The sequence below is a fragment of the Trichomonascus vanleenenianus genome, assembly GCF_965637985.1.
Source record: "Trichomonascus vanleenenianus strain CLIB 3782 genome assembly, contig: TRVA0_009S, whole genome shotgun sequence".
Classification (NCBI taxonomy): Eukaryota; Fungi; Ascomycota; class Dipodascomycetes; order Dipodascales; family Trichomonascaceae; genus Blastobotrys; species Blastobotrys vanleenenianus.
In genome coordinates this window covers 179375-191254 of record NW_027481878.1, presented here as the reverse complement: position 1 = coordinate 191254, position 11880 = coordinate 179375, and the positions used below count along the sequence as shown (strand labels likewise).

Genomic DNA, 11880 nt, shown 5'->3' with positions numbered 1-11880 from the left:
AGCGACCAATCACCTCCGCGAAGCGGAGCTACGGGGGTTTGGGGGCTGGCCCCCAAGTTGAATTGAAGAGTCTAAGCTATATGGGGGGGGCTAGCCCCCCCAAACCCCCCCTTAGCTCGGCATCCGCCGAGGAAGTCTAGTGGCATGCCTTTCCGTACTTCCTTAGCCGTAGATAGTTATATGGCAAAGGAGCGAGATAACCAGCACCCATTGAGAGCACTGCTGCGACCCAGAAGGCCGGGTCGTCAAGCGTCACGACTCCTCCGGTTAGATGGTAGTCCACAAGGTTTTCCATAGCCTCCATTGTTAGCATTGACACCAGACTCATCCCGGCAGCCGTCTTAACAGCCATTGGCCAGGACAATTGGTCTTTGCCTCTGTGAAGCAAAACCGTCTCCAGTGTAATTGAGGTAGCAATACCAGCAGCCACTATATGCCAGTTAGCATGTGTAACGTCAGGAAGAAATGATGTACTCACTAGAAATTGCCATAATTGTTCCTGTACCCAAATCAGGGGAAAACGTTTGAAGTAGCCACATGGCCGAAAAGTCGCCCAGAGTGCATCCGGCAAGGCACCTAAGCGTGTTGACACTCGCTCGCTTCCAAGCAGACCGTAAGGTCCAAAAGCGGGAATCGAGAACCGACGGAACAGCATTCGGGGTACTCTTTGGGCATTGAGATTGAACCTTGGCGAAGTTCTCTTGGAGACTAGAGAATGGCTGGGCTGGGCCAATTCTTGTACCAATGGAGAGCACTTGCGGAGTTGATCTGACCGCACGGCTGTACCGGAAGATGGAGGACTGTCGAAAAATTAGCTTGTTCATAACTACACTAAGGGATTTGCGTGAACTTTAAGGTGCCCTATTTACTAACTAATTTTATGGAGCTTTTATGTACAAGTTTTACGGCCCATAAAATAACAGCACTTGGCCAATGGCAAACTTTGTGTGGAGTTATGTTCAACCAATGGCAATAATCGCGTGGAAGTCCGATCCCGGTGCCGTAATTGTGAACATTGAGAGTCTGGGGAGAGTTTACGAATTGTAGAGTTGTGTTAAGCATAGCTAATCGCATTAAAAGTTTCAGACAATTAAAATATGTAGAAATGGACATGACTGCATGGGGTTCTAATATGGTACATGGTGGTACCGGTACTATGGGGTAATTGATTTTCGCTTGCATAGACGAGTAGCTGGTCTCGAAAACGGCATTGGCAATTTTTTTTCTGAAATATATCCATGGGTAGCAAATCCACTCAAACTCTATTTGCCATTGGTGATAGACTATTGTTCATTCTGGTGCAGGCCACTTGGCCGTAGCTGGCATACATAAATACTACCATGTGTCAATTGGATAAAAAAATTGTTATTTGATATATGGTTTCCCTTCACCCGAACATTTTATCATAATAGTCCATTTTTTTTATATTTTTGAAATGATGATTGACGCAACGGAGCGAGCCCGCAAGTTTTTCAAGCTGGATAGGCGAATTTCGGCTCTAGAAGACTTCAAACCGCCACGAGATGACATAATCGCCGCCGGATTGTGGACTGACGTCTTGGTGGAATACAGCCGCGATACAATGATATACAGCAGCCTAGTAGACCGCCGTCTCGCTTACCGGATACCACTAACCGGGCTAATTATGGACCCATCCATGCTCAATGCTCGGATTTGTAAACGTATGAAAATGCTAGTGGCGTGGGGATGTATCCGCAAGGTTGTGTGGGTATTTCATTCTTGGCCATGTGTTTCCTTGGAGAGTACGACTGGTCCATTTTTGTCTTTGCTAGTGGAAGGTGCCATATTTGGGGTAAAATCAGTTGAATTGCACATTTCCGACAACTCCGGGCGCTCCCTTCTGGATCTGCTAAGGCTTGCACCGCAGTTAGCAGACGTGAGGTTGGTATTTGTCTTGTGTGGTCCATTGTTTTGTATTCCGTGGGAGGTACTCTCTCTCATCGAGCAACGAGAATCCTGGCATCGCGTCTTAGATCTGTATATAGATGTGAACCAGATCGCAGAGGAGGATTGGGCACATCGAAAAATCAAAGTGTTGAAGCCTAGATTCAGAGATATTGAGCAGATTGATAAGTACTTGGCGCCCCTCGAGGAAATTTAGGTACATTGTAATTGGGGTTTAATAAGGTCTCTATTTCTTCAAATAATTATATCTTACCGTTCTCAATGTAAAGCTCCTTCTGCGTAGTTTTGACGACAATCCGTCGTAAGAGTTCTAAAGCCGTTGCAGCTTGGTCAATAAAAACAAGCGGTATACAGCCTTCAGAGCCGTACATAATATTGAGCAGTAGCAGCTCATGTATATGCATACTTAAACCTGAGACTGTGCGGAGGCGTCTGCGTAGTAGTCATATCCATCCAAATAATTGAATTCACTGTATCATCTGCACGTTTTAGTATCGTACCAAAAAGAAAGAAGAGACTAGTCTATATGTTTGGTTAACAATGTAACATGCAGCTCTGGGATATATATAGATATATGACAAGATATATGGGGGTATTAAGATATTTGACTTTCACTTGCATAGACGAATACCGGTAGATGGCCCCGAAAAAGGCATTGTCACCATTTTTTTTCTTCTTGTTGAAATGATTCCATGAGTGGCCAGTCCATTCAAACTCTATTTACCATTGATGATACAAAGTCCAACTACAGCATCCAGTCGCAGGCCCATAGTTCCGTGTAGTGCAGGCCACTTGGCCGTAACAGGCGTACATAAATACCTAATATGTCAATTGGACACATAACCTTGTTTCTTATATATAGTTTCCCTTCTCCCAGGATATTTTATTGCAATTGCCTATATTTGAAACTATGAATGACGCTACGGAGAGAGCCCGCAAGTTTTTCAAGTTGGATACGCGATATTCGGCTCCGGAAGACTTCGAACCACCACGAGATGACATAATCGCCGCCGGATTGTGGACTGACGTCTTGGTGGAATACAGTCGCGATGCATTGAAGTACACCAGCCTAGTAGACCGCAACATTGTTTACCGTGTACGAGAAACAGAGGGAATGGGCACGCTTATTCCCAACGCTCGGATATGTAAGCGTTTGAAAATGCTAGTGATATGGGGATGCATCCGCAATGTTGTGTGGGTATTTCATTCTCAGCCACTAGATTTCGTGGTGGACACTACTGGTGGGCCCTTTTTGTCTTTTCTGGTGGATAGTGCCACGTTCGGCGTAGAATCACTTGAGTTTCACATGGCTGAATACTCTGGGTTTTACCTCCTCGATCTGCTAAACCATGCACCAGAGTTAGCAGACGTGAGGTTGAGGTTCGTATTAGTCTTGCGTGGTACACTAGCCTCATCTTGTCTTCTACGGGAGGTAATGTTTCTCATCGACGAACGAGAGTCCTGGCAACACGTTTTAGAACTGTATATCGATGTGAACAAGTTCTCAGGTAGGACAGCTCAAATTTGCTCAGACCTTAAGCCTAGAATCAGAGATATTAAGCAGATTGAGATGTATTTGGCACCCACCAAAAAAAATTAGATAGCAGTGAGCTTAACAGAGTCTCTATTCTATTTTTTAAATAATAATATCATGCCGTGGGTTCCTAGTTTGAAGCTCCTTGTGGCGTAGTTCTCCTGTGTATTCGTCGCATTCCAGTTTTAAAGCCTTCAAAAATTGTCCAGGTAGCGGCCCTTGCCGATGGTACACAGATATCAAATTCTAGCACAATATGGGGCGGACGCAGCTGATATATATGCCAACGTGAGCCTGGAATTGTGCGGAGTCACCAGTCAAGTTGCCACATCTGCCCTGAAATCTACTCTGCTTTCACTATCATTTGCTCCATCTACGTATAAAGTCGGCTGTTAACCCAACCATATGTACAGCAGCGTGACTTCCTTCAAAGACGCTTATTCGTGAGCTGCCACTTTCGACAGTTTCGTGGCATCTCCTTCAACTTGGCTTGACGCAATGGAGATCAATGGTACCCATTGTGTAACCTGTGTGTTATACTACTTGTATTGTAACAGGTATACAAGCCTGGTTTTAATTTTTTTCCTTCCTGCTCTGTTTTAAGATGGTAGTACAGTACACCGTGTACCTAACCATCGGCAGCTAAACTTTAATAGATACATCAATCTTCCAATTTTACCAATCGGTGAGCACCTACTTTGCTGACCTGGCTAACCTGATCGACGAAACAAGATGAGCGAATCCATCTATGACTTTTTCGTGGAGGACACCAAAAACCTGGCTCCTTTGTCCGCCGTACTGCCAGATTCAAAAGAGATCATCAAATCCAAGTTATGGACTGACGTATTAATCACTTACGGCGAATCCAGCTTGACATTTGCTAGCATGGCGCGCCCCGATATTGTGTATCGCATACCATTAACTGAGCCAAGAGAATCTGATGAGAAAGAACACCTTCATGCAAGAATAGTTATACGATTGAAGATGCTAATCTACGGGAAATGTGTCAAAAGGGTTGTGTGGAGATTCATTTCACTACCACCGTCTTGTTTCGCGAATTCAGCCTTTAATTTAATGCTATTTCCCTTTTTCATAGGCTTGGTACAGCGAGTGGAGCTCGATGTTGCAGATGAATCCGCGGAATATCTTAGTGACATAACGCCGGTTGTTAAGGGAATTCTATCGGATCTTGGTCAAATGAAATTGACGCTACGTCATGGCGACTTTTCCCGCAACGGATTTGCATGTCAGCTTATCAAAACGCTTGATTCACGTAGAGGTAATTGGCATAAATATGCTGAACTACATGTCGAAATATCAAAGATTGTAGCTTCAGGGCGTAAAGAGTTGGAGAGGGTAAGCCCTGTGATTGAGTCGATAACTATTCACCGATTGGTCAACAAGGGCGTATTTTACCAGCTTATCCAGCTTATCCGACACACGAGAAAGGAGTTTAAGATCTATATCAACAGCTTTGAGATACCAGGCGAAACTGCCATGCAAATCCCTAGAGGCAATCTATCATTGTCCATCAGATCAGTTTCGAGCAAATCCATGGTCTTGCTGAGCTGTGATGAGCAATTGGCTTGTTTGACAGTTACTGAGAGTGCGGCAAAATGTTTGAGTGGCTTAGAATTGGATCTTGATGAGCTTCGGGTAGCGGGAAAACCAAGTACCACATCTCTCCAAAGAATCACGGCTCAGTTTGGAAACGTAAGCAATGCGACTAACAATTAGTTGAAGCATATTTTATTTAGCAATTAAATTTAACCAGAGGTTGAAATTTATTGACTTGCTTTCCCCGGTATTTTACCCGTGTTGACCTTGGGGGCCAGCCCCAAACCCCCGTAGCTCCGCTTCGCGGAGGATGTCTACCTCAGCTCAGACCCTCCGCGTAGCGGAGCCCACAGGGGGGTTTGGGGGGACTGGTCCCCCCAATTGACAACTCCCCCAGAGAGCCTCCTAGCTAGTCAATTGACCTTTATGTATTTCAAAGGTTCCTGATACCCGCATGAAATTAACATGGCTGTCAGAAATCAAATAAACAGACATGAATAAACAAATATACAATAGAAGTACAAATCTATCGCTGCAGCTATAACCGCCTAAAGTCATTAATCATCACAAACTTCGTAAAAATCAGTCAAACACTTTGTAGTCCTTGAGACCTTCCTCTAATACAGCCACAGTCTGGACTGCCTTCCGCTCCATCAACCCCAGCGCAGTACAAGGGTCCCCCACCAATATCAACAGCAGCATCTGGTCCGAGCTCTTCAAATACACTGGATGGATCACCAAACTTCCGTCATCAATTGTGCAGGATATCCACTTGCATTCCTTCCCATTGTCCTGTGCCCTTGCATACTCGTCCCACAGCGCAGAGGCAAATAGCCCGTAAACCTTGGTGCGCATCGGCCGGTCCACATCATACGGACTAGCCATTGAGGATGACGACGTGACAGACTTTGTCGAAGCGACGTCTCCTTGCTCATCCTCCGACGCCGTATGAGGCTTCGGTGGATCCCTTGTGTTGTGGAAGCTCGCCACGGGCCTTCCATTCGTAGTTATCAATATCGAGGAAATAATACTCGACCCCTGGCGGTCCTGCTGGACCGCCTGCGAAAGAACCGCCGTCAAGTTCCTGCTTCGCAACATGCTTCGAACCGGTTGAACTGTCCGCCTCCTAAGTGTCGGTGATGAGAGTCGGGCCCAACCAGTTAACTTTACACCTTAACCAGTTAAGAGCGATCCAAAACGGGTTCCCCTGGCAACGCAGGGGGCTCGGGGCTCGGATACCTTGCCGGAATACTACCCCCATGGTCAGTCCGAAAGCTATAAGAATACCAGCTCTTTCTCCATCTTTCTGAACAAGATAATGACAGAGCTTTGTTGTCAATTGGGGGGCTAGCCCCCCAAACCCCCCGTGGCTCGGCTTCGCCGAGAGTTTTCCCAATAGTCGCTATTTTCAATGAACTGTGACAGTACTAACCTTTTCTTCCCCGAGTAGTACTGAAAGATGTGTACGATAGAGGTTTTCACTTGGGGGGCTAGCCCCCCAAACCCCCCATGGCTCGGCTTCGCCGAGAGATGCTAGCCTAACGAATGCTAATTGGACCAAGTGACTGGTAAAGGTGACTGTGAAGTAACTAGAAGCGATACTATACAACGACTGAATCAGCAAAGTTGCGCGACACCTATCGTCCATCACTCCACAATTCAACGAGGATCAATCAACAGTGCTACTACTCGCTACCGCGACCTGGCCGAATCAAGCAAGAAAACATAGGCTCTTCGAGAAAAGTCCACTGGCTACAATATACCAGGAAAAAAAAGAGAGACGAAGGCTGTATATAAAAATGAACGCTATGCTCGTATGCCGATGGTTGGTTTTCTCAGTACGGCCCAGCCGTACCATGCGCGGCTCATGCACGGCGCGACATCCCGCGCAACGGAAACTGATTAGTAATTTGGCACGGCTGAGACGGTTGCTTGCTCTGGGGGTATAAAAGGCGGGCTCATTTAACCGCCGTGGCTCCACCGCGTTCAATTGATGCGAAGACTACGGCAATTGGCATCTCATACGAGGAAATCGAGCACAATGACTTCCGAGTACCGAATGAATCACACAATGATGCGAATCAAGGACCCAAAGGAGACTTTGGCGTTCTATGAGAAGCACTTTGGCATGCAGCTGGTCAAGAAGCTGGCCATACCGCAGCTGGGCTTCGACAACTACTTCCTCGCCTTCACGGGCGACCAGACAGTTCACAAGAGCCTCCCATGGTACGAGCGTGAGGGCCTGCTCGAACTTTGCCACAACCACGGCTCCGAGAAGGACCCGAATTTTAAGGTTAACAATGGCAATGAGGAGCCGCACCGTGGATTCGGCCACATCTGCTTCTCCGTTGACGACATTGGAGCCGCATGTGACAAGCTCGAGGTCGCTGGAGTCAAATTCAAGAAGCGGCTCTCCGACGGCCGCCAGAAGGACATTGCGTTCGCGCTTGACCCCAACGGATACTGGATCGAGCTCATCCAGAACAGGACGCTCAGTCCTAAGGGTTCTGGCACTTACAACATGGCCACTACACGGTTCAACCACTCCATGATCCGTGTCCGTGACCCAGAGCAGTCGGTCCAGTTCTATCGTGACCTCTTGGGCATGAGTCTGCTGCGAATGGCGCGCTTCGAGGAGGCCAAATTCACCCTCTACTTCCTTGGTTACAACCACCAGGATCCCAACTTTGTCGAGGGCTCTGGCGAGGGTGTCTCCAATCGTGAGGGCATAATTGAGCTGACCCACAACTGGGGCACCGAAAGCGACCCGGAGTTCACTACGTACCATAATGGCAACGACGAGCCCCAGGGCTTTGGCCACTTTGGTATTACCGTCCCGGATGTTGACGAGGCCATTAATCGGCTCGAGAACCTGGGAGTCCCCATTAAGAAGCGAAAGACCGACGGTAAGATGAAGTTCATTGGCTTCGTGATCGACCCAGATGGGTACTGGATCGAGCTCTTGCCTAAGGCTGATATCACCGATGATATGCTCTCTTTCTAAGCACTCTTTTAGTATATATATATTAAGGTAGCGTTGCATGCACGGTCCTACCTTTAAATGAACCTGGGGGGCTAGCCCCCCAGACCCCCCGTAGCTCCGCTTCGCGGAGGATTTTCTACCGAAATGTCCGCCAATTACTATTGGTATTACGAAATATGGGCCCTTATTATTCAATTATATTAAAAGTGGCATTTAAAAGTGTGGACATGAGTCTTCACTTTGACTTGAATCGGTACGACTCTCCGCTCCGACCTTTACCCCACCGCCTATTGAAGATTTCATCTAATATCCAATAAACACCTTGCGGTAATGTGAAATGGCAGAAAAGAAGAAGCAGACGCGAAGTCGGAGTGGCTGCCACCGCTGTAAGCAGTTGAAGATCAAATGCGACGAACAGAAACCGGCTTGTGGCCGGTGTACAAGGCTCAGCATGCGATGCGACTACTCAATAAAGCTCACCTGGGGCGGCAGACCTTTCAAAGATGCCTCTTCCAAGGCAGCCAAGGGCGGTAGTATGTTCAGCAAAGGATTTGTAGCGTTTTCTGTCGACCCGGGATCAACGCAAGTCGAGACATTGCCGACTAATCCTCCTGCCTCAAATAACGTAACTACTCCTAGTACTGCTGATCCTCGTAGCAGTATTGAATCTCCTAGTATTGTACATACCCATACTATTGATACCTCTACAATAAATGATACCACCCCAGAAGATCTGCTTGAACTACAGCTTGTTCCAACGTCGGTTAACCCCGTATCCTTTGGACCAACTGACATGGTACCCTATGGATCAGCCAACCCAGCATCCTATGGACCACTGTATCACGATCTCCAGACCCTAAGCGAGATGAGTCCGGAGGACTTCTTCAACGATGAATTGAAGAGAGCCGAAATCAGTTATGAATTTTTCGAAAAATTGCCCATTCCAAGATCAATTGCCCCTCTTCCGGATGCATTATTGCAGAACCCATACTACCAAGAGCTATTCCACTACTTCACAAACTACCTGGCAAGGCTGCTGGCTCCTATTCCGGGTGAGAATCCGTTCCGGACAGTGCTACCTGGAATGGCTCTAGAGACCCCGCATTTGATGAAATTGCTACTAGCATTCTCAGCTAGCCACAAGGCAAAAGTTACCAATTCGAGTGAACCTGTAGAGATGATTGCTGATCTCCTAGCGAGCAGCCTGAAAGGCTTGTCGCAGTCGCTTGAAGACCAGACTAAAGCAATCGTCGACTCTACTCTGGCATCCGTGCTCCTGTTCACATCTTACGAGGTTCTTCATTCTCCTTCATCCACATCACAGTGGAGGGCCCACTTGCTTGGAGCGAGGCAGATTGTCAATGAGAGAGGCCTTTCTCGCAGGCTGATGGACGAATCGTTCAAAACGGCCGGCGGGAGGCCATTCTTCCTGGCCAGAATTTTTGCCTATATTGACACAATCAGTAGCCTTTGTGCGAGCTCAATTGCTAGCAGGCAGATTGAATGGTCAGACGCAGAGCACGAAAGTTCCTCATCAGAGAGCGCGTTGTGGAACAACACCATCGACAACTTCCTTGCGCTGGACCTCAAAATGATTCCTGTGTTTAACAAAGTCGTGGACCTTATCCAGCAGACATCGCAGGCTCGGTTCGTGGATAACCACGTCATGGAGGAGGCCCTGGGATATGAATCGAAGCTGTTGGCTGCAGCTCCAGTCACTTCTGATGAATTTGAGCGGTGGATCACATACTGCTCCATGCCTACTGCCGAGGCGCTCAATGCCGCCTACTGCTACGCAGTGCTCATTCAGCTATATCGCAGGGTGATGAAGTACCCAATGGAGGACCCGAAGGTCCAGGAGGCAGCAAATGTCATAGCAGTGCTATTAGAGACAAATGTGCCCATTGGTAGCGAGACAGAAGCGTCGATATCGTTCCCCATATTTATTGCAGGCTGTGAGATCATCGACCCCAGCAAACGCGAGCTGTTCAGACAGCGCATGAAAGGCATGAGCCGGTTCGGCATGGGCCATTTATGCTTTGCCTATGAGGTGATGGAGAAATCTTGGGCTACTAACAAACCATGGTATGAAATTATGAAGGAAAGCGGCAAAGAAATTGTACTTTTGTAAACTACTGTATTTATTATATACAACGCAATTCGTCTAATCGAAGATATATTGGGTAATTAAAAAAGTCCCATTACATTTAATCAGAAGTCATCAAATACAAGAAGCTCTGGACCATCTCGGCTGCAGCGAGAACAGTAATCTGCCCATTAGTGTCATATGGTGGAGAAACCTCGACAACATCAGCGCCAATGACATCCAACCCCTTCAATCCATCAAGAATCGTCAGCAACTCTCGCGTGGTGAATCCACCCGGTTCAGCAGTGCCTGTTCCTGGAGCATAGGCCGGATCGAGGACATCGATATCCAGGGTAATATAAACCTTGTTGGAGCCAACGCGCTTCTTAATCTTCTCCACTATTCCATGCGCACCAATGGAATCGATTTCTCGGGCCAAAATCGCCTGGAATCCACATTTGGCATCATGCTCAGAGTCCTTATGCTTGCGAACATATGGCGCACGAATACCAACGTGAACGCTTTCGTTGGTAATGTATCCCTGCTCATGGGCGTAATGCAAAAACGTGCCATGGTTCAATTGTGCATAGCTCGACATGTTCCCACCCAGAACCTCTGGATCCCAAGTGTCGATATGGCTATCAAAGTGAATGACCGAGATTGGTCCATGCACTTCATATGCTGCTCTCAGTGCAGAAAAGGTCACAGTATGATCACCACCGAGAGTAATCACCCGAGGGGCATTGTAATCATCTCGAATTGTTTCGTGATCGAGAATCGCTCGGTGGCCCCGGTACAGCTTGTCCAGGGCTAGCCGATTGTCAAAGGAATCCATTCCCACGTCTCCGCATTCAACAATCGAGGCGAGCTCAAATGGATTGGAATCAGGGTGATAAGCGCTGTACTCAACAGGGAGCGTCCTCCGTGATCCCTCTCTAATTCCAGCGGGGCCAAACCGGGCTCCTGGCCTATAGGTTACCGCGGTGTCGAAAGGCGCTCCGACAATTGCAATATCGAACTTCTCCTTAGTACCAGAGAGGCCGAAGCAATCAGTTAGAGGCAGGTGTTCAAAAGACACAATACCTGAATATAGAGGGCCAATAGGCAAGTCTTCTCGGAAATCCTTATGAGGGAGATGGATCTTTCCTTTTTCATAGTCGTCTAGAGCAGAGTTGGAGTGGGCAGACTGCTGGAAGAATACTCCTTTGGCTCCAGGAACTCGGACATCAGAAAAGGGACCGAATGCCTTATCGAGGAAGCTCAGCTCATTTTGGGTTGACAAGTTTATCAATGCCGAAAGTATCGCTAAGGATAATAGCTTCATGGTGGATATTTCTGGTTCTTGGAAGGATTGGAAACTGATCCGGGGAAGGGAGAAGGAGGCTCTCTTATGTAGTCCAGTACAATGGGTCGTGCTGCCTCTTTCGGCATTCACCCGATTCCAAGCGGAGTCTTCGCATTGCAGTTAAACGGATGCAACAGCGAGTATCTATCATCGAGGGGGATATAATTCTTAACCAATCCTGTCGCATTATCTGTTAGCCGGCATATACGCATTGAACTGCCGAAATAGGAAGGTCGCACGGCTGTTAGCTTCGACTTACTTAATTGCGTATCCACCATCGGTCCAGCGTGAGATTAAAACCGCAAATATCAGTGCAGTCGCTTAAATTCAACATCGTTTATGATACCCCCTCCTAGGTAACCCGCCGTAGTACCGCGAGTCAGTTAATGGCTGATATCGATCAATGGCCGGCCGGCCATCACTTTTCAGCAATGAATTAGATATCACGT

The 11880-nt window shown here is 47.4% G+C and overlaps 8 protein-coding genes across 8 annotated transcripts; 5 read left to right on the top strand and 3 right to left on the bottom strand.

Annotated features, from left to right (window-relative positions):
- Positions 1-136: 136 nt before the first annotated feature.
- TRVA0_009S01838 (DUF4396 domain-containing protein) lies at positions 137-824 on the bottom strand (the record flags this gene model as incomplete). Its single annotated transcript, XM_076683577.1, has 2 exons — positions 137-429; positions 479-824. 2 exons carry the CDS (start codon positions 822-824, stop codon positions 137-139), a joined length of 639 nt encoding a protein of 212 aa, XP_076542204.1.
- Positions 825-1435: 611 nt separating this feature from the next.
- TRVA0_009S01816 (uncharacterized protein) lies at positions 1436-2122 on the top strand (the record flags this gene model as incomplete). The annotated part of the gene is made up of 1 exon (XM_076683576.1): positions 1436-2122. The coding sequence occupies one exon, from the start codon at positions 1436-1438 to the stop codon at positions 2120-2122; it is 687 nt and encodes a 228-aa protein (XP_076542203.1).
- A 714-nt stretch (positions 2123-2836) lies between these two features.
- Positions 2837-3526, top strand: TRVA0_009S01794 (uncharacterized protein; the record flags this gene model as incomplete). The annotated part of the gene is made up of 1 exon (XM_076683575.1): positions 2837-3526. One exon carries the CDS (start codon positions 2837-2839, stop codon positions 3524-3526), a length of 690 nt encoding a protein of 229 aa, XP_076542202.1.
- Positions 3527-4192: 666 nt separating this feature from the next.
- Positions 4193-5197, top strand: TRVA0_009S01772 (uncharacterized protein; the record flags this gene model as incomplete). The annotated part of the gene is made up of 1 exon (XM_076683574.1): positions 4193-5197. The coding sequence occupies one exon, from the start codon at positions 4193-4195 to the stop codon at positions 5195-5197; it is 1005 nt and encodes a 334-aa protein (XP_076542201.1).
- Positions 5198-5599: 402 nt separating this feature from the next.
- TRVA0_009S01750 (uncharacterized protein) lies at positions 5600-6115 on the bottom strand (the record flags this gene model as incomplete). Its single annotated transcript, XM_076683573.1, has 1 exon — positions 5600-6115. One exon carries the CDS (start codon positions 6113-6115, stop codon positions 5600-5602), a length of 516 nt encoding a protein of 171 aa, XP_076542200.1.
- Positions 6116-7058: 943 nt separating this feature from the next.
- Positions 7059-8021, top strand: GLO1 (lactoylglutathione lyase GLO1; the record flags this gene model as incomplete). The annotated part of the gene is made up of 1 exon (XM_076683572.1): positions 7059-8021. One exon carries the CDS (start codon positions 7059-7061, stop codon positions 8019-8021), a length of 963 nt encoding a protein of 320 aa, XP_076542199.1.
- Positions 8022-8337: 316 nt separating this feature from the next.
- TRVA0_009S01706 (uncharacterized protein) lies at positions 8338-10131 on the top strand (the record flags this gene model as incomplete). The annotated part of the gene is made up of 1 exon (XM_076683571.1): positions 8338-10131. One exon carries the CDS (start codon positions 8338-8340, stop codon positions 10129-10131), a length of 1794 nt encoding a protein of 597 aa, XP_076542198.1.
- Positions 10132-10207: 76 nt separating this feature from the next.
- On the bottom strand, positions 10208-11410 carry TRVA0_009S01684 (agmatinase; the record flags this gene model as incomplete). Its single annotated transcript, XM_076683570.1, has 1 exon — positions 10208-11410. One exon carries the CDS (start codon positions 11408-11410, stop codon positions 10208-10210), a length of 1203 nt encoding a protein of 400 aa, XP_076542197.1.
- Positions 11411-11880: the final 470 nt, after the last annotated feature.